The sequence below is a fragment of the Eptatretus burgeri genome, chromosome 7, assembly GCF_056783735.1.
Source record: "Eptatretus burgeri isolate ZD-2024b chromosome 7, Ebu_testis_v1, whole genome shotgun sequence".
Lineage (NCBI taxonomy): Eukaryota > Metazoa > Chordata > Myxini > Myxiniformes > Myxinidae > Eptatretus > Eptatretus burgeri.
Window position 1 is genome coordinate 102,457,825 of NC_140967.1, and position 17,980 is coordinate 102,475,804.

At 44.1% G+C, this 17,980-nt stretch overlaps 2 protein-coding genes across 11 annotated transcripts in view; one reads left to right on the top strand and one right to left on the bottom strand.

Annotated features, from left to right (window-relative positions):
- The window catches only part of LOC147023943 (uncharacterized), a 209,820-nt gene extending 208,276 nt beyond the window's left edge, over positions 1-1,544 (bottom strand). The window contains exon 1 of one of the 3 annotated variants that reach the window (XR_015060464.1): positions 1,433-1,544. The gene's annotated coding sequence lies outside the window, so the exon portion shown is untranslated. Of the gene's footprint in view, positions 1-1,066 lie in introns of all 3 variants that reach the window. The other 2 variants (XR_015060462.1, XR_015060461.1) reach the window with 2 other exon arrangements.
- A 142-nt stretch (positions 1,545-1,686) lies between these two features.
- Positions 1,687-14,779, top strand: LOC147023947 (uncharacterized). Of its 8 annotated transcripts, XM_085889983.1 has the most exons (7): positions 5,916-7,409; positions 8,784-8,944; positions 11,272-13,437; positions 13,578-13,661; positions 13,871-13,927; positions 14,386-14,473; positions 14,651-14,690. In XM_085889983.1, the coding sequence occupies exons 1-3, from the start codon at positions 7,260-7,262 to the stop codon at positions 12,965-12,967; spliced, it is 2,007 nt and encodes a 668-aa protein (XP_085746109.1). In that variant the 5' UTR covers positions 5,916-7,259; the 3' UTR covers positions 12,968-13,437; positions 13,578-13,661; positions 13,871-13,927; positions 14,386-14,473; positions 14,651-14,690. The 8 variants fall into 8 exon arrangements, with proteins under 8 accessions (XP_085746112.1, XP_085746109.1, XP_085746108.1 ...); XM_085889982.1 differs by lacking the exon at positions 14,386-14,473 and having other exon boundaries at positions 14,651-14,779; XM_085889980.1 differs by having other exon boundaries at positions 14,386-14,777.
- The last annotated feature ends 3,201 nt before the right edge of the window (positions 14,780-17,980 follow it).

Sequence of the window (17,980 nt, forward strand, 5' to 3'; positions counted from 1 at the left end):
GGTGTCTTGCACTACCTGCTCCACAAGCAGTTCTGGAGCTGATCAAATGCGGCTGTAAATCCTCTGCCTGTGCACGCAACTGTTCTTGTGCAAAAACAACCTCCCCTGCACGCCGCTTTGCAAATGTCATGACCATGAATGTCAAAATGTCAGGCATGACGATATTGAGGATGAAGATGTATAATGTACAGGTTTCTGGTTTTATAAATTTACAGGTTTATAGTTTTGATCATGAGATTAAGAATGTGATGTGTTATAGTGTGCAATTGCTCTGGATTTTTTTTGCCAAAATTAAGGTTTTATACTTGCACGTTATATCATGAGATGTGCCATATTTTGTTTTCAGCATATTTTTACCTTCCCAAATGACCTTGACCATGACCTTTATAACCTGATCATGACCTCCAATTAAAAAAAAAGAATGTCACCATTGAATTCCTCACCCACAAAAACCCATATGAAGTGGTATTACCCAATATAGTTCAATTATTTTGGCGGATTGACCTTTTGAGGCCATTTATGACCCTGTGGTGACCTTGGACCTGTGACCTTGACCTCAGATCACCACATAACCATCATAATTGAACTCAGAGCCCCCCATAAACCCTATCCGTGACACCAAGATTATGAAGCTCACGTCGAGGAGCGAAGATATAGGCAGAGCAATATTTGGGGGGGTCACCCCCCGAAAGGGCCCCCCAAAATACCCTCAAAGTTGACGGGAAAAAATTAAACCACCAAATTTTTCTGTTAATTTACCCCCTGCAGTTGACAAAACTGCAAAAAAAAAAAAAAAAAAAAAAAATCAATTTCGGCACAAAAATCCTCCGAAAGTCATTTTTGTTCCACATCATAGTGCACGATATGTTCTTTGTCCTTCAGAGATGCTCGTATTACCCCGTCTAGAACTTGGCTGATCACAGCAGGACGATTTTCAATGCAGCAATCAAAGATCACCGATTAAACAGATCTCACTTGTTTCATTCGTATCTTCATTTAACAAAGACCTTTCATCCACACAGATTCACTGCAACAAAACAACAATGCACCGCCGAGCTCCACGTACGAGACGTACAGGTGAGCACGGCGAACGGTGATGCATGTTCATCATACAGCTTGCAGCACCAAATTCTTCTTCTTCTTCAATATTACTCATTCAATTGACATCCGGGACATACGAGACCATCGAGTCGGGAAACCCGAGAGAGCGACACAAACACCGGCAACACACAAACACTCGCAATAATGTTCTGCACATATTAACACACTCGGTATAATAAAGAACATACTGTCGCTAAATAAACCTCATCCTGGAATTAGGATAGCGACACAGGCCTCATTAGGATAGCGACACAGGCCTCATTAGGATAGCGACACAGGCCTCATTAGGATAGCGACACAGGCCTCATTAGGATAGCGACACAGGCCTCACCGATCGATTTGTAAAAAAAAATTCAATCACACAAAATATATGAACTTACAAGATGGCGACTCCTTTGGGGTGACGAAGCGAAGATAGAACAGTAAAATGGGGTTCACACGGGGGCCGGGTTCACAAGACTGCGAACGGAACGTGAGAGAGCCCACCCGTTCACGAAGGCCCCCGATTCAAAATGGCCGAGGGTCATGAAATCAAGATGATTGGCTGAGGGAAACACGTGACATCGCAACGACGCGGCAGATGTGATCGACGACTCAGAGAACATGAACTCCTGGCGTCTCACAGCAGCAGAGAAAGTTACTACTCAAAGGAGGTTTGTTAAACCGTGTCAGGATCAAATCAAGGCTGATGTACATCGGAGCTGTAAGCGGGAGGAACAACGAGTGTTTGGGAAACTGTGGGAGTTTGGAATAGAGGAGGATGTGATGTGACTGCTTGAGGATCTCCACATCAACTCAAATGGTCATCTCCGGTGGAAAGGCCGGAGGACGGACGAGTTTGAGACGCCAGTGAGAGTGCGACAAGGCCATCCATTGTCCCCTCTTACTCCTCAGACTCCACACCGAGTGATTCATGTGGGACTGGAATGAACACACATCACACCTCAGGACAACAAAAGTAAATGTCATCTCCGTAAAGGAGATCAGATACGCCGATGACCTCGTGATGACGCTGAAGAGATGGTTGCTATCCTGGGTGACCCGTCAGGTGGGTGTGGGCGAGTCACCCATCCTGACAAGAAGGAATACATGGTTGTGCAGCCAACAATGGATGATAAAACGATCACATCCCGCTTGATATCAATATACCCCACATCATATTTTTCAAGTACCCGGATGTATCGATCAACCACACTCAAGATGACGGCAAGTTGGTGCGAATGAGGAGAGGTGTGGGCAAATCCACCCTTCGGCAGTGTAAATACCTGTGTTCCACCCATGTCTGCTGGGAAACAAAGGCACAGCTTTCTCAGGCACTGATCATGTGCAGCGTACTGTGCGGAGCCAACACGTTTTCGTTGAAGGCAACTGACATCAGGTGACTCGATGGCTTCGGCCAAACTTTCGAGCGACACCTACTCAACATCAAGCGGCATGATCGTGTTCCAAACAAGAGTCTCATGGAGATGATCAGCGACCGATGGTTCTCAGCAGTAGTCATGTGATGGAACGCAAGGAAGCATGGCTGGGCCACGTGATTCGGTACTGTTGTCTGGCAGCAGCTGGTGCGGATGGTTTTCCTGAGGAATGTCATCGTTCGGTAGGTTAACTAAACATTAGTTTGGTTTATAACATCCGAGAGTGGTCAGGGTGTTATTGTTACGAATCTGGAAGCCATTTGCACACAGACAGACAGTAGTCCCCGCATTTCAGTTATTTTGATAAGTATGTGTTCATAGTCAGGGTCCCGTCCTTCTGTCTGATGGGTTAATTACGTGTGTGCGCTTCGAGTTACTTTTATAGTCAGGTTTTTTACATCTTCAATCTTCCTTCGTTTTCGCACCATCGCCATCCATCGCCCATGTGCAGCATGTCACGTACAGGGGTGAGGTTCCCTCCGCCCACCGTGAACTCGTCCAATCAACGGCGGCCGGCCCGACAGCCAACCCGAGATCGCCCCTCCCCACCACAAAGGTGAATGGAGAATAGGGTGCTCCCTGGTTGTTCCGTCTGGGTTCTCAGACACGCACGGGGGGAGGGTGGTCGTCGCCCCTCCCACCGGACCACCCCTTGTCCAATCAGGAAGCTCATCACCTCAGGGCTGGCTCCGCCTTCGCCAGATGGAGTATTCGGCCCGACCAATGAGGGGTGGCCACGAGTCACCCGACAACCACTCATCCAATCGGGAGGCGAGTGGGAAAGAAGAAATCGCTCAAGAGGTGTGGTAGGAAAATACGAGAGGACGTCAGACAGTGGTGGTCATGGTTGGAGCGGTCTGTGCTCCTTTGCGGTGGCTTACCGTGGTGGTGGTGACCGAACAGTGGTGGTCATGGTTCGAGCGGCCTGCCGTCGTGGTGGCTTGGTCTCGATCGTAGGCCGTGGACTTCAGGTCGTGGGTTTGAGGCCCACCGTGGTGGTTTGGAGTCGGTGTGACCGCACGAGGCGGAAAGGTGCCCAACTGGTCCAGTTATTTAGTGTGTGTGTGTGTGTGTGTGTGTGTGTGTGTGTGTGTGTGTGTGTGTGTGTGTGTGTGTGTGTGTGTGTGTGTGTGTGTGTGTGTGTGTGTGTTGCCGTCCTGTAAGTAGAATTGTTAAGTGCTTTTTCCTTGTTCATTGTAAATTGCCTGCACATTTCAATAGCTCTTTGTGTGCTTCCCTCCAGGATTATTGCTTATAAATAAACCCCCGTGTTAAATGTTCCAGTCCGTTTTTGGTTTTCTTTCATTGGCCTAGCATGGTTCGGGCTTGAGGAATAGTCAGGCCGTTGGTGCCGTAAGTTGTCATTGGGACCGGCGCGGCTCTGGTAACTTCGCTCGGTTACACTGGACCAAGGACGCAACAGCGACCCTGTGCGACAGAGCCCGCCGAGGGTGTGGTTTCCCCGGTAACTCGACTGCATGGTTTTTTTGGGGGTATTGGAGATCGAGACAATTCACCCGACACCACGCCATAGATATTGGCGTCCACGATCTGCGAAGGGGCCCGTGACCTTTGGAGTTATCCAAGGGTTACGACCTTCAATTCCGGGTGTTCGGTGAGAGACGGCCCAACTGCTCTGTCTTGTGGTCATTATCACCACCGAAACCCGGAACCACAACAATACGTGAGGTGAAGCATTCCTTTAATCAAAAGAAAGGTGACATCCTCTCATCCTCTTCCACTAATAGATCTTTCTGGTCCTTCGCAAAAAGTATCTCCAACAACTTCTGCAGCTCTGCCATTCCTTCACTTTTCTGTTCCGATGATATTATCACTGTCTCTTCGACTGACAAAGCAACTCTTTTTGGTTCTCTTTTCTCCTGCAACTCCACACTGTATGATTCCAACAATCCATCTCCCTCTGATGCTTCCCTCACCAATCCTATATCCCTCCATGTAATCTCTTTTCATGCAGTCAAAAAATACTCCTCTTTCTGGACATAAGCTCGGCCTACGGGCAAGATGGCATTCCTCCCCGTGTCTTGAAGGAACGTACTTTAGAACTTTCACCCGTGCTTGCTCGTTTGTTTCGTTTTTGATAAAAACCCAAACTTTACCTCTTACCTAAGAACATACCTAAGTACAGCCGATGTTAAAGAAGGGTGATCGTTCAAACCCTCCTAACTCCCGTCCGATTGCTCTGATTTCCACCGTTTCCAAAGTCTTTGAATATCTTCTCAATTCCCATTTTCTCAATCATCTTGAATATCACAGTCTTCTATCTGACCGTCAATTCGGCTTTCACAAGGCAAGATCTACAGGTGATGTCCTTTCTTACATTATGAATATCTGGGCCTCTTCTCGGAGAGACTTTGGGGAATCCTTTGTTGTTGGGCTTGATATCTCAAAAGCGTGTGAACGAGTTTGGCATCGGGGTTTGAGATCCAATCTTCCCTCTTTCAGCTTTCCTCCTTCTCTCTGCTCTCCCATCTCGAGCTTTCTCTCCACCCGCTCTATCCCCGTAATTGTTGATGGTTCAACATCTCTACTTCGATTTCTGCTCACAAGAACTTGCTGCTTGTGTACCTCCACCATAAGCGATACCAAGGAATACTCGACAAGCCACAACATCACATGATTATTGTGTGACCATTGGCAATTCAAGGATGGGACGTGACGATGTTTGTTTCTTCCTGTCCACTGCCGAACTCGAACTCTTTACCTTCTCATGTCTTCACAAACATTTATGACCTTCTCCTTTTCAAAAGCAGATTTTTTACTTTCTCAAAAACTCTCAGACTATTCTCAGAAGGAGGTAAGAGCTCGGAAGGGGGTGGGGGGGTGATATTGATGCCTCAGCAAATGTTGCTCTTCATCGTGGATGGGGGGGGGGGGTGTGAGGAGGGGGGCAGGGATAGAGAGGAGGAGCAAGGAGGGTTGGGGAAGTTCGGAGGGGGAGAGGAAGGAGGGAAGAGCGAGGAAGGGGGTGGGGGGAGATTGACACCTCAGCAAATGTTGCCATTCATCGCGGTAGGAGGAGGGGAGGTGTGAGGGAGAGACCGAGGTGTGGGAGGAGAGTGTTGCATTTCATGAAAGAGAGATAGAGGGTAAAAAAATAGGTGGGGTGAGGAAAAGAATGATATGTTATGCTTCATGTCTGACCACACACACACACACACACACACACACAAACACCATACATACACACACACACACACACACAAACACCATACATACACACACACACACACACACACACACACAAAAACCATACATACACAACACACACACACACACACACACACACACACACACACACACACACACACAGACACACACAAACACACACGTCATTTCTCAGTGATTTTGGCAGAAGCAACGAGGAAATCAAGAAAATGACCAAACACCAAGATCTCAGTGATGAAGTGAAAATATCCTGGAAGTTGAAGATCCATAATTGTCCGGGTGATCACTGGAGCAACGGGGATGATGAAGAAGAAGAACCTCACAGAGTATTAATTAAGGTTTTTTTTTTGCTTTTGACGGGAAGGTTTTTGAAGACGTGTCGTGGTTCATTAATTTCTTTTTCACTCATTAATTATTTTGCTAATATTTGTGATGAAGCAAACACGTGACTAATATTAGCCAATCAGTTGCATCCTTCCAGAGAACCAATCAAGGCTGCAAGTTCAGGGTAAACGAGAGATCGTCATCACGACACGTCCCAACCTGACGATCCTTTCCTGACGAGTATTTCCACATCTCCATCCACGAGACACTCAACACGTCAATATTTAATTATTAATTTAGTTCACCATTACCAGAACTATTGAACGAAGTGGATTTTGTTTATTTAGTTAAACAACCAGGACGACAACAAACGACTCTCTTCCACTCACCATGTCGGACGCCATTTTAAATGTTCAGCGGCTCAACTCGGATCAATCGTTCGTCCTTCACCAACCGTGGAGAGAATAATCCCCACACTCGAGTTCATGAACCCCATGGTGGTTTTAAACGGATCATTTTGTGATCATGTGACGAGGCCGCCATCTTTCCCCGAGCTGTCCCTCCACACGGAGTCGATCTCTCTCTCCCGAACAACGTGATACTTATTTACTATTGTTCGATTACACAGACAACAAACTTGGGGGAAACATCACCTTGGTCCACCTGGGGTCGTGGATGTGTTGAGAGAACGAGGTGGTTGGGTGTGATTATATAAAAGGTTATCTATTTATTACGTACGCACGTCCACACACAAACATGAATGTTCATTCACACAACTGCCAAAGGGATATATACTAATAACGAGGTGAACCATTAGTCAGTGTGTAAACTCCTTTATAACAAGGTTTATCATGAATAACATAAATTAAATAACCACACGTGTGTTGTACGATGTTTGTAATCAGAATCCCAACTGATCACAATGAACGTTTTAAATCCTGTTCTCATTGGTGGAAAAGATTTTAAACATGAAGGATTCGTGTTGTTCATCAACCTTGGGTCACGTGGTTTTCACCGGAAGAGATTAATCAGAACAAAAATATATATAATTATAAAATTTCGACTTTTATCACAAAAGAACCTTTTTTATAAATTACAATTCGGAAAAAGACACCATATCTATTTTTGGATTATTAAATGATTGGATGAAAGAGTCGAGGTGTTCTGAGCGTTGAAAAACAATATAAACGAGGGGAAGGGGGCGTGGTCACAGTCCATTGTGACGTCACAATGACAATTCCGACAATAGAGAACTCCAAAGACAGAGCGGTATCGTTACATCTTCAGTTCGTGGATATCCGTGCAGCAGCCATGTTTTTTCCCATCGCGCTGTTCGTGTTCACCGTCCTCGGAAGTGGAACGTCCCGTCCATCACAACAGGTAAGGGGGGATTGTGAGAAATAACAATGGATTGGACTCGGGGAAGGTACAAAACACCATGGAAGTTACTTTCTTTGCAGTTTGGTAAATCAGGTGCGGACGGAGGATTTAAAATGAGGGGTTGGTGTGTGAGTGAGGGTGTGTGAGTGAGGGTGTGTGAGTGAGGGGTGTGTGTGTGAGGGGTGAGTGAGGGGTGTGTTGCTTCATCAATTTAGACCATTCAGAGCATGATGTGTTGTACTGTCGAATTCGGACTTGGAACCATCGATAGTATTATTTACCATTGAATTTCGAGTTTTAGTTCAATTCACCAAGTGATTGGTGACAAGAAACACCACGTGACAGAAAAGGGAACACAAAGTGAATACACAGATTTACATCCATGGAGCCGACTTTACTTTTTATAACATCACAAGTAAATTCATCATCTTGAAACGTCGAGAATGTAACATTGTTTATATAATTTGTTTATTTAAATTCCCCAAAACAAGGCTCAAAACTCCTCAAGGTTTGGGGTTTGTATACCGGACGTGATGTAGTCGGTCATCACACGAACTTCAATCAACCGATTACAGTAAAATTGGCGATAATGGCCAATCGTGTGTGTGTGTGTGCGTGTGTGTGTGTGTGTGCGTGTGTGTGTGTGTGTGTGTGTGTGTGTGTGTGTGTGTGTGTGTGTGTGTGTGTGTGTGTGTGTGTGTGTGTGTGTGTGTGTGTGTGTGTGCTAGTGTTTGTTTTGCCCGTAAATCAAAGACATCTTCTCTCTGCTGACTTCCCCGACCCCTCTCTCTGTTCCATCCACCCTCCTCCCATACCCCTGTCTGTCTCTGTCTCTGTCTCTGTCTCTGTCTCTGTCTCCTCTCCTCTCCTCTCCTCTCTCCCTCTCTCTCCTTTCTCCCCCTCCACACCCTCTCCCCGTAATTTTTCATCCTTCTCATTGTATTCCCATCAGTAAAGCGACAGGTGGTATTTTCCAATCTAAAATACATACATCTACTGAGTGGAATATTAAATAATGGTCCCAGAATGATTTCCCTCCGTGCCCTTGGAATCTCCTCTCTCATCATCACCCAGTTCAACAGTTTCTTCAACACCTGAACCTCATATTCACCGAGGCAGGTCTGTACTTCCACTGGTTCTGCCTAACGGTACTTTTTTTCTTGTGCAAACCCACACTCTGTAAGCGTAGTACAAACGATAAACTCTCGAACATTCCATGACCCATTGTGTTTGTATTTTGAAAAATTTCAAGATCATGTTGTTGTTTTGTCATGAACTTGTGGATTGTGTAAAATAATTGTTAAAAATATTGTTTATTTTAATTTTAAATGAAATAAACATTCCTCCTTCCCCTGCCCTTGTCCATTTCCATAGGTTATCCAGAATGATGCTGTTGAGGATGGAGGGATGTCTGTGGTTCGCGACGTCACGTTTGTCGCAATTTCCTTCCTTTTGTTTTATGTTTTAATCACATTTGATCCGTCACGTTGGTTCAACAAGAAGGGGAGCCCCAAAAGAAAGCTCTGCATTCACTGGTAAAGAACACAAGTGACTTATTCATCAATATTTATCAAGTCTTCATCCACGAGGGAACAAGATCACTCAGATATTTGAAACGAGGTTACTGTGTTTGATGTTAAGATGGATTATATGGGATTGAATTTTATTTTACCAAATATGGAATATGTTGTTTTATTGCTGGAGTAGATGACAAGGTGTCAAAAATCCATTGGTGACAATGTTTTTCATTCACTATTTTGGGGCCATCTTGGATTTCAAAATGGCCACCATGTTCCACCAAATTTCATAATAACTCAGGCTGTGATGTCATATGAAGTCTGTTTTCGTGGCAATACCCACATTTATCATGCCAAGAAGTTAAAAACACACAATTTTAATTTTCTTGAAGTTATGGATGGTGACCATCTTGGATTTCAAAATGGTTGTGATGAACAAACCCACTTTTGCTGTATTAATCAAAGTTAAATTTGGTGTAAATACCTCATTGGTCATTTACAGGTCGAGTATAACTTTGGTAAGCCTTCAATTAGGTTAAACTATTTGTAATTATAGTTGTGTATTCAGTAACCTGGAGGTCAAAAAATCCTGGGAAAGTTCCAACAAACTCTGTCTTGTAATTCATGAAAAATCTGCACTTCTGCAGTTCAGCAATGTCGACATACTGCCCCTCATCAACGTGGTCTTGTAGAACACTGAAGAACTCTGTCTGTGGCAATAAATGCAACACTCACTGGAGGCGGGATGATTTCAAGTGATTTAGCTTCACAACATGGACGCTGAATATACTTTTCCCAGTTTTTTTGTGAAGCGGGACGTGTGTTGGTACAGAATGTCACGAGACAGTAAATCTCCAGAAGACAGCACGTCGGCAAGCCAAACTTTCCAGGCATCATATCCATGGTTGTTTACAATTTCTTGGATTGTTTTCTCCCATGTTACCAGGAATTGGCCCTTCTGGAGTTTTTCATGGACTTTTGGCTCTTCCTCATCTGTGGTTGGTTGACAAAATACACATTGTGATTTGACAAACATTGTACTGCTCAAACGAGTCTGCTTAATAGATTCTGAAGCACTGGGTTGTCCTCTGTCAGTGAAGTTGTGTCTTGTGAAGCAACAGCAAGTTTGTATCTTCTTCTTCTTTCATCTCTATCCAGGTGACTCGGTTTTTTAATGTCAATCTCTGTCTCAAGTATCTTTCTTAGCTTGAAGCTCATTTGCTGTGATTCTGATCAGCCTTTGTCCAACTCACACAAATTCTGGATTGTAATAATCTGTCTTTTTCTGGACACACTTGAGAAAAGTTTCAAATGTTGATTCCTTGAAGGTTCTGTATTGAGTATCAACAAGCTTTTCACCAGTACCTGTGTGGAAATACAAGAAGAGTTTAAAATCTGTCGTTGGTTTGGTGAACGGGAGCATTTTGGGAGATGCTATCATCTCATGAAACATGAGAAGTTGATGATTATTCAAGTGAAAGAACAATGAGATTTTTGTTTTTGTAATAACAATCAGGCTGAAATAACGAAGGATAAGACATGGATAGATTCCATACGATGATTTCCTTTCCATTCAGATTGATTTTATTATTAAATGTGTACCCAGTACATTTCCTAATTCATCAAATGCTTGTTCCTCATTGGCCTCCGTATTTTATTACATTTTAACAAACAGTTTCCTCAAAGCTCTTTAGAGTTACTGAGTGACAGTTTTTCTTGCAGCTCTTTCTTTGATGATTTGATCCATGGTGAATATTCTACAAAGTCCATTTACCATTATCTTAATCTATGATGAACAAGTGAAGTCATTTAATTTTTTTATATCCAGTACGTGATGATATGAATGATGTCCCACACATGTGACACAAGTTTCTTGTGAATATAAACTAAAACTCACCAACTAAGTGTTGATTTCCAAGGAATAGTTTGTTGGTCAATGTCGAAGTTGTGCGACAAAGTAATTCTGAAATGGATATTTTTAAATCCAAGATGTCCACCAAATGATGTCATCAAAAAATGTAACCAATGGAGTTCCAGCGAAGTCAGACATAATTTACAATAAAGTCACAATTTCCTCCTTTAGCAAAACAAATGTTAAAGTTCATAACATCCTCCACTATTACATGAGATTCTTCAAATAATCAAGTGTGATTCATCGTTCCACACCGTTCCTTCAGACATTGTTTAAGTTATCTCTGCATGTTCCACATTCCGTTTCCTCCAGAACTGTAACACTCGTGGAACATGTTTGTTTATGTTTCACAAAACCATGTGTTCAATACTTCACATGTGATGTCATACTTTATTTTACCTTGAACTGAGAATGTTTGTTTGTTTTGTTGCAGTTTACGATGTCGATGTAAAGTGAAACGGAAAAATGAATCAAAAGATGATCCACCATTGGTTACGGGGATTCGGGAAACCGAACACCCTGAAATTGAGAAAGGAGAGGGAAAGGAGGTTCTGGAAATCACTGAAAAAATGGAGTTCATAGCAAAACAGAACATTGGTGACAAAGAAGAAGAGGAAGAGGAATATCAAAAAGAGAAAGAAAAGGTTTTACGAGCAGAGGAAGGATTACTTCAGGAATATGAGGCTCTGATGGTCGAAACTGAAAGAAATCTCTTACAAAGAGAGAAGTTTGTGCGGGAAATGGAACACGAGTTGATGGAAAAGGACGTGCAACGGAAATTGGAAAAAGAATTATGGATAAAGGAGAAAGAGGACCAGAAGAGAGGAGAGGAGGAACAGCAGAGGAAGAAAAATGAAGAAGAACAGAGAAAAATGAATGAACAGGAGAGGAAAAATGAAGAAGAGCTCAGGGTGAGAAAGAGAGAAGAATCCACACGAGCAAAGGAGCGATTCCAAGTCCGAATGTGGGAAAAACGCAAAAATAAAGAACTTGATCAGAAAATGCTGTTTGTAGAACACAGAATGTTCGAGATTGACAACTGGAAGAAACGAGTGCAGCAGCAGGAGCGATACCTGCAGATAAGTAAGGAACAGGAGATGGAGCGACAAGGTGTGTTTGAAGTATTCATGAATGGGAAAGATGAGGAGATAAAGAAACGGCAGCTTCGTATGCACCAACAAGGAGAGGAGTTTAAAGATGGAGAGTACCGGCTGCTTAAATTGGACGAAGAGACTCGTCTTAGAGAGAGAGAGCACCGGGAAGAACAAAAACAATGTGAAATTAGATGGAAACTGAAAGAGTTCATGTTAATGGAAAGAGAACGAGAGATGAGGGATAGGAAAAATAACGTGGAGTTGAGGGAGAAGAAGGTCTTGGAAAGAGAGAACAAAGTACAAAATGCAGGAAAGCTTGATGAGAAAAACGAGGAAGAAGTGCTTGGAACGAATGATGGGCTGGAGCAGCGACAGCAGAAACAGGACAATGTTGATTTGCTGCCGACGACTGAACCGAAGCCTCACATTGATGACGGGCTGGAGCAGCAACAACTGTACAGTGTTGCCCTCCAACAACAACAACCGAAGCCTCAATGTGCAGACAAGTTACATCATCAGAAACAGCACGATGTTCATCGACTGCCGTCCAAACGGGAGACCCACCATTCTTCTCATGCTGAGTTTCTCAAGGATGAACGAACGGAAATTGAAAGGCGCAAGAACAACCTCGTGTTCCGTGGAGTGAAGGAGGGAAAAGGTGAACATGACAAGGAGGCTGTGGCAAAATTAATAAAAGCCATGAACCTGGAGATCAAACCTGAACGGACTTTCCGCATTGGAAGATATGTTGAGAACATCTTCAGACCCATGAAAGTTGTTTTCAGATGCGAGTCTGATCGGAATCAGGTTCTTACGAACAATAAAAAGATACGGAATTTGAAGGATCCCTCTCTCTGGACAAAAAACATTTTCATCACTCCAGACTACACTCAGCTCCAAAGAGAAACACTGGAGATGCTGCTGAGTGATCTTGACAAAAAGAGAGAAAGTGATCCAAACGGGCGATACACCATTAAAGGAGACAAAGTCGTCCTCCTGAAGAAGCCCAAGGGTGAACCTCATTTCCGTAAATGATGACCATCCCTCCTCATCTCTGAAGATCACGACCATCCCTCCTCATCTCCGTCAATCATGACCATTCCTCCTCATCTCCCATCTCACATAATACAGTCTCCTCTTGCTGCACACTTTTAAAGAAAGACAGAGTATATTCTGTTGAAAACAATTTCCTTCAACGCACAGTCTCTTCCAAACAAGTGATTGTACCTGAGATCACATCGGAGCCAAAACCAAAACCTTTTTGAAAGTACAGACAATGACAGGATTTCACTCCTGATGGATATTTTACATGTAATAAGAACAGGAACCTGAACTTTTATCGTGAAGGCACCAAAGCTGCAGAAAACCATGGTGGGGTCTTATTGTTGATGAAAAGGAATTCATCACCGACTTACATTGTTCATTGGCTCCCTCCTGAACGGAAACCTCACCGTGATGACGGACAGCAACAACAGAAGCCATGTGCCATGCAAGACCTTCAACAGGTAAGAACTTTTCATTACCTTTTGACAGGTGGGGTGAACACACTGGGTGCAAACACAACCAACCCCAAGATCAAAAACACAACCAACCCCAAGGGCAAAACATGAAGTTGAAATAAATTTTGTTACTTTGTCTTTCACAGACATTCCTGTGAATACTTCCTTCGATGAAGATGAAGAATATCCTTAATTGTGGAGACAATTGTTATTGTACTTTTCGTGGGAAGGTAGCTTATGAATATGGTCATCCTCATGCAGAATATAAAACAAGAACTTTAACTCCCTTCGATTGGATGAGATCACCTGATTCACCTTTTCATCGATTACCTGTTCCATCCATGCATTTCCTTCTGTGGCCTTTTCTGAACAAGTTATCAAACTGATGAAGATATCAATGTATTTAATCTTTCATATTTCTGTTGTTTTTTTTCCAAAGACCCCTCAGAAGTGGTGCTCCTTCCTGCTCACCTGAAACCATCCCAGCGGTTGGAACGTAAGTTGCCAAAATTCTTGTCTTACATCACAAATTATTCCAAACTTTGTCGAAATTACATGTTCTTCATGTGCATCATGTCCCATTTTGTCTGTGCCTCAGAAGTGTTGAGGACAAACAAATATTTTGCTGAACTCGAATCCAGAGAAGCAGCAAATAAATCTTCCAGTTGGTAGAAGTCTGGCATGAGTGTTAATGTATCCATATCAAAGTCATGGCGTACACCTGGATGATCATTAAAATTAATTGTTTGAAAAATACAGTGGGAGTTTGTGATGAAGAAAATAAAAACGTGAAATTGAAGACAAATGAAAGAAGAGAATTTAACTGAGATGCAGAAAACAATTGATAGGATATAATATTTCCAGGATTGTGTTGAAAGGTATGATAATGATGGACATGATGATGACAATGCTATTGAGGGATTTTCACTTCCTTTTGTTGATGTGTGTGTGGAGGAAGAAGTTTCAGTAACGGCCACTGGAGAAGAAGATGTGATATTTGGCAGTGGATCAATCATCACTCCGTCGTACAAGCTCCAGGAATGTAGGATGAAATATCAGACTCTTGCAGACAGATGATCCAAGATTTAAAAAAATAAACATCAGTCTCCAGAAGTACAGGGACTTAAACCTTCCATGACCTGATTTAATCACTGTACTTCATCACTGAACAAACACATTTACACTCCAACATTGTCTTTCACCTTTTTTGTTCTCCCAGCATCCTTCAGCTCAGACCCAGTGGAGGAGTTGTACCTTGATGACCCAGTGTACGAGTTCCACCTTCATGACCCAGTGTACGAGTTCCACCTTCATGACCCAGTGTACGAGTTGTACCTCGATAACCCAGTGTACGAGTTCGACATTGATGACCCAGTGTACGAGTTCCACGTTGATGACCCAGTGTACGAGTTCCACCTTCATGACCCAATGTATGAGTTGTACCTCGATAACCCAGTGTATGAGTTGTACCTCGATAACCCAGTGGAGGAGTTGTACCTCGATAACCCAGTGTACGAGTTGTACCTGGATAACCCAGTGTACGAGTTCCACATTGATGAGTTTTTTGATTGTGAATTTTGTTATTTTTAATTCCTGTGAATAAAGTTAACCTAAAATCTCTTCTCCTTTCAAATCATATCATGTACAAGTCAAAGGAATGATGTCCAAAATATTTTTTGTGAAAATGGCTCGGTGGGGATTACAAATCTTGAAAAAATTTCAACTGTTTGTTGTTCTTTCACTCACGAACCGAAGCACCAAGAGCCGCCAAATTTAGGGGGTACTCACGTTAGAATCTCGACAAGGTTTTAAGTGAAGGTATGTTGGCCTTGAAGGCCGTTTTGAGACTCAAGGCCACGATGAGGTGAATATTGGGATGTGGGGTAAGGTAGCAATGAAAAGGTAACCACCAAGAGGCCAAAAACCCCAAAGCTTTGCAATGTACAACACCTCCTGAAACACCCACTTTCTTATGAATTATTTTAAATCGTGAGTACTTTTTTCCTCTGCAGTGCAAAACTCAAATCAAGACATTATCATGATTATTCGACTTTAATTTCTCACAAAGGAGTGACTGCATGTAAAAATAAGGTTAAAATTCCCCGACCATGGGAGATGGGAACCCCCAAACCCCCCCCTCCCCACCCAGTCTCTTCACTTCCTCGCACCAGGGATCCTTTCAATCACACCTCTTTTTCTTCTCCTTCGGTGAGCAACCATGACATATGTTATATTTGGTGTGGATTTGATCGAACATACAAGTGGAAATCATCAGTCAGCTCCTGACCCTCATCGCGAATGGAGGGGGTGGTGGGGGGGGGGGGGTCTGTCATCACTTTACCCGAGGTACTCCAGGTCGTTTGTAATATTTGGTGGAGATTAAGCCAGCCATTTTTAGCTCACCTGGAACAAAAATTGTCCAGGTGAGGAAAAACCATTATGTGTTGTCCATTAGTCAGTTAGGCTATATGTAAACACTTGGAACTTCTCCAAAACTACAAACACGAACTTGACCACAATCTTCATCACCCAGATCAGGTCAGGGATGGGAGTATGCGCCAAAACAGCATGTTGCTGCATCCACTTTCTGCTGGTACTCCAGGGACCTCCATCAGGCCATCCCCCAGGCAAATGTCTGGCCCAGCCCCATCATCTTGAGATGTTGATCAATCTGCTGCAACCACGAGGCACGTGGTCAGCCTATTGGCCTCCTCCACTGACGAGGCTCCTTCGCTGAGAGAATCTGGTGAGCAGGATCAGCGTCAAGAAAACGAGTCACATGTCCATACAGCTGCAGCTGACGATCACGGATTATGCAGGGAACAAATCTCATTTGAGTCTCTCTCAGCAACCGCTCGCTGGACAGAACGTCAGACCAGCGATAGCCAAGGATTCTCCGAAGAGACCCGGTACCAAACGAATTGAGTTTCCATCTCTCCTGGACTCCTGGTCGGAGTCCAACTCTCGCATCTGCAGAACAACACTGGAAGCACCAAGGAACTGAAGACCCAGACTTTCATCCTCCCGTACAGGTCCTGGCATTGCCACGCACCATGATCCAGTGAATCCATGACTCCCCAGGCCCGACCCAGACATCGATTGACCTCTGGCTCACAGCTGGCAGAGACATGAATATCACTGCCGAGGTAGGTGAATCTCTCCGTGATCTCAACATCCTCACCACAAACAGGAACAGATAAGATAGCAGCATCTAAGATGTCATTGAAAGCCTGGATCTTAGTTTTGACCCAGGAAAGCCTGGATCTTAGTTTTGACCCAGGGAACCCGCAATCCCAGCAGCTCCAACTCCTCATTCAGCACCTCGAGAGCCCCCAAAATGATATCTCTAGTCTCAGCAAAGATGAATGCATCATCTGCGAAATCAAGGTCAGAGATCTTGACATTCCCAAACGATGCACTGCAGCTTGATCTCTCCAACATCCTTCGTAAAATCTCATCCACGCAAGCGCTGAAAAGTGTGGGGGCCAGTACACACCCCTGATGAACTCCAGTAACAACTGGAAACAAGTCAGAGATGGTATCACCACATCTCACAGAACTCTCAGTACCAGAGTGTCGATCAGAAATCAGAGAAGTTTTGGTGGCACCCATGAAGACCACGAATCCTCCAGGAGGAATCCCCATTCACTGGATCAAACGCTTCACAGAGATCAACACAGGCTGCAAGCAGCCCCTGCCGAAACTCTCGTCGATGTTTGGTGAGGACAAAAATGGCAAGGATACAGTAAATCGTTGACCTCTTTGGTGCAAAGCCTGACTGTTCTGGGTGATGGTGCTCAAGCAGATGGTGGAGAACCCGATCAAGAATTATCCAGGCAAAGAGCTTGCCCGGTACTGAGAGCAGTGTCACCCCTGGGTAGTTGTTACAGTCTGGCGATCACCCCTCCCTTTCCAGAGAGGGGCAACAAGGCCCCACTTCCAGTCAGTTGGGTTGATGCCTGTGTCCAGACAGAGCACAGAACTGCATGCAACGACATGAGTACAGCATTTTCCACCAGCCTTGAGGAGTTCAACATGGATGCCATAGATCCCAGGAGCTTTACCCCATTTGAACCGGTTCAGCACAGCCTGTGTTTCCACAAACGAAGGTGGACCACAGTTGATTGGAGGTTCAGCAACAGGGATAATAACATCACCAACATCCAACTCAACAGCTGGGGGATCAGCCTGGTACAGACGCTCAAAGCAACCGGCCGAGCGGGTGTTCACTTCAGAATCCTCTGTCAAGAGCCCACCACCCTATGCTCGAACTGCAGTACACCGAGGGATGGGCTTGGAGGAACATGACGCGCGAATTATCCTGTCAGCAGGACAAGAATCACCTGTCCACAGGTGATGCTATACTCCCTCACATATAGGTCTCCTTGTCCACCCTCAGCGTGCGCACAGTTTTTTCATCAACTCCCTTAACAGCTCATCTCTGCCATTAAGCCTGGCCCTGCGACTGGTCAATGGTCTCCACTGTCCGATGAGATACAATATTCTTCTTCACCTTCAGGTGAGTTCCAAGAAATCCACCGGCAACATC

What these genes read in the sequence shown, in the direction of transcription:
- LOC147023947 (XM_085889982.1), top strand. Translation starts at nt 7,260, where the DNA reads ATGACAATTCCGACAATAGAGAACTCCAAAGACAGAGCGGTATCGTTA. An exon ending in CGTCCCGTCCATCACAACAG is followed by an intron (nt 7,410 to 8,783) that starts GTAAGGGGGGAT and finishes CCATTTCCATAG; the next exon opens with GTTATCCAGAATGATGCTGT. An exon ending in AGAAAGCTCTGCATTCACTG is followed by an intron (nt 8,945 to 11,271) that starts GTAAAGAACACA and finishes GTTTTGTTGCAG; the next exon opens with TTTACGATGTCGATGTAAAG.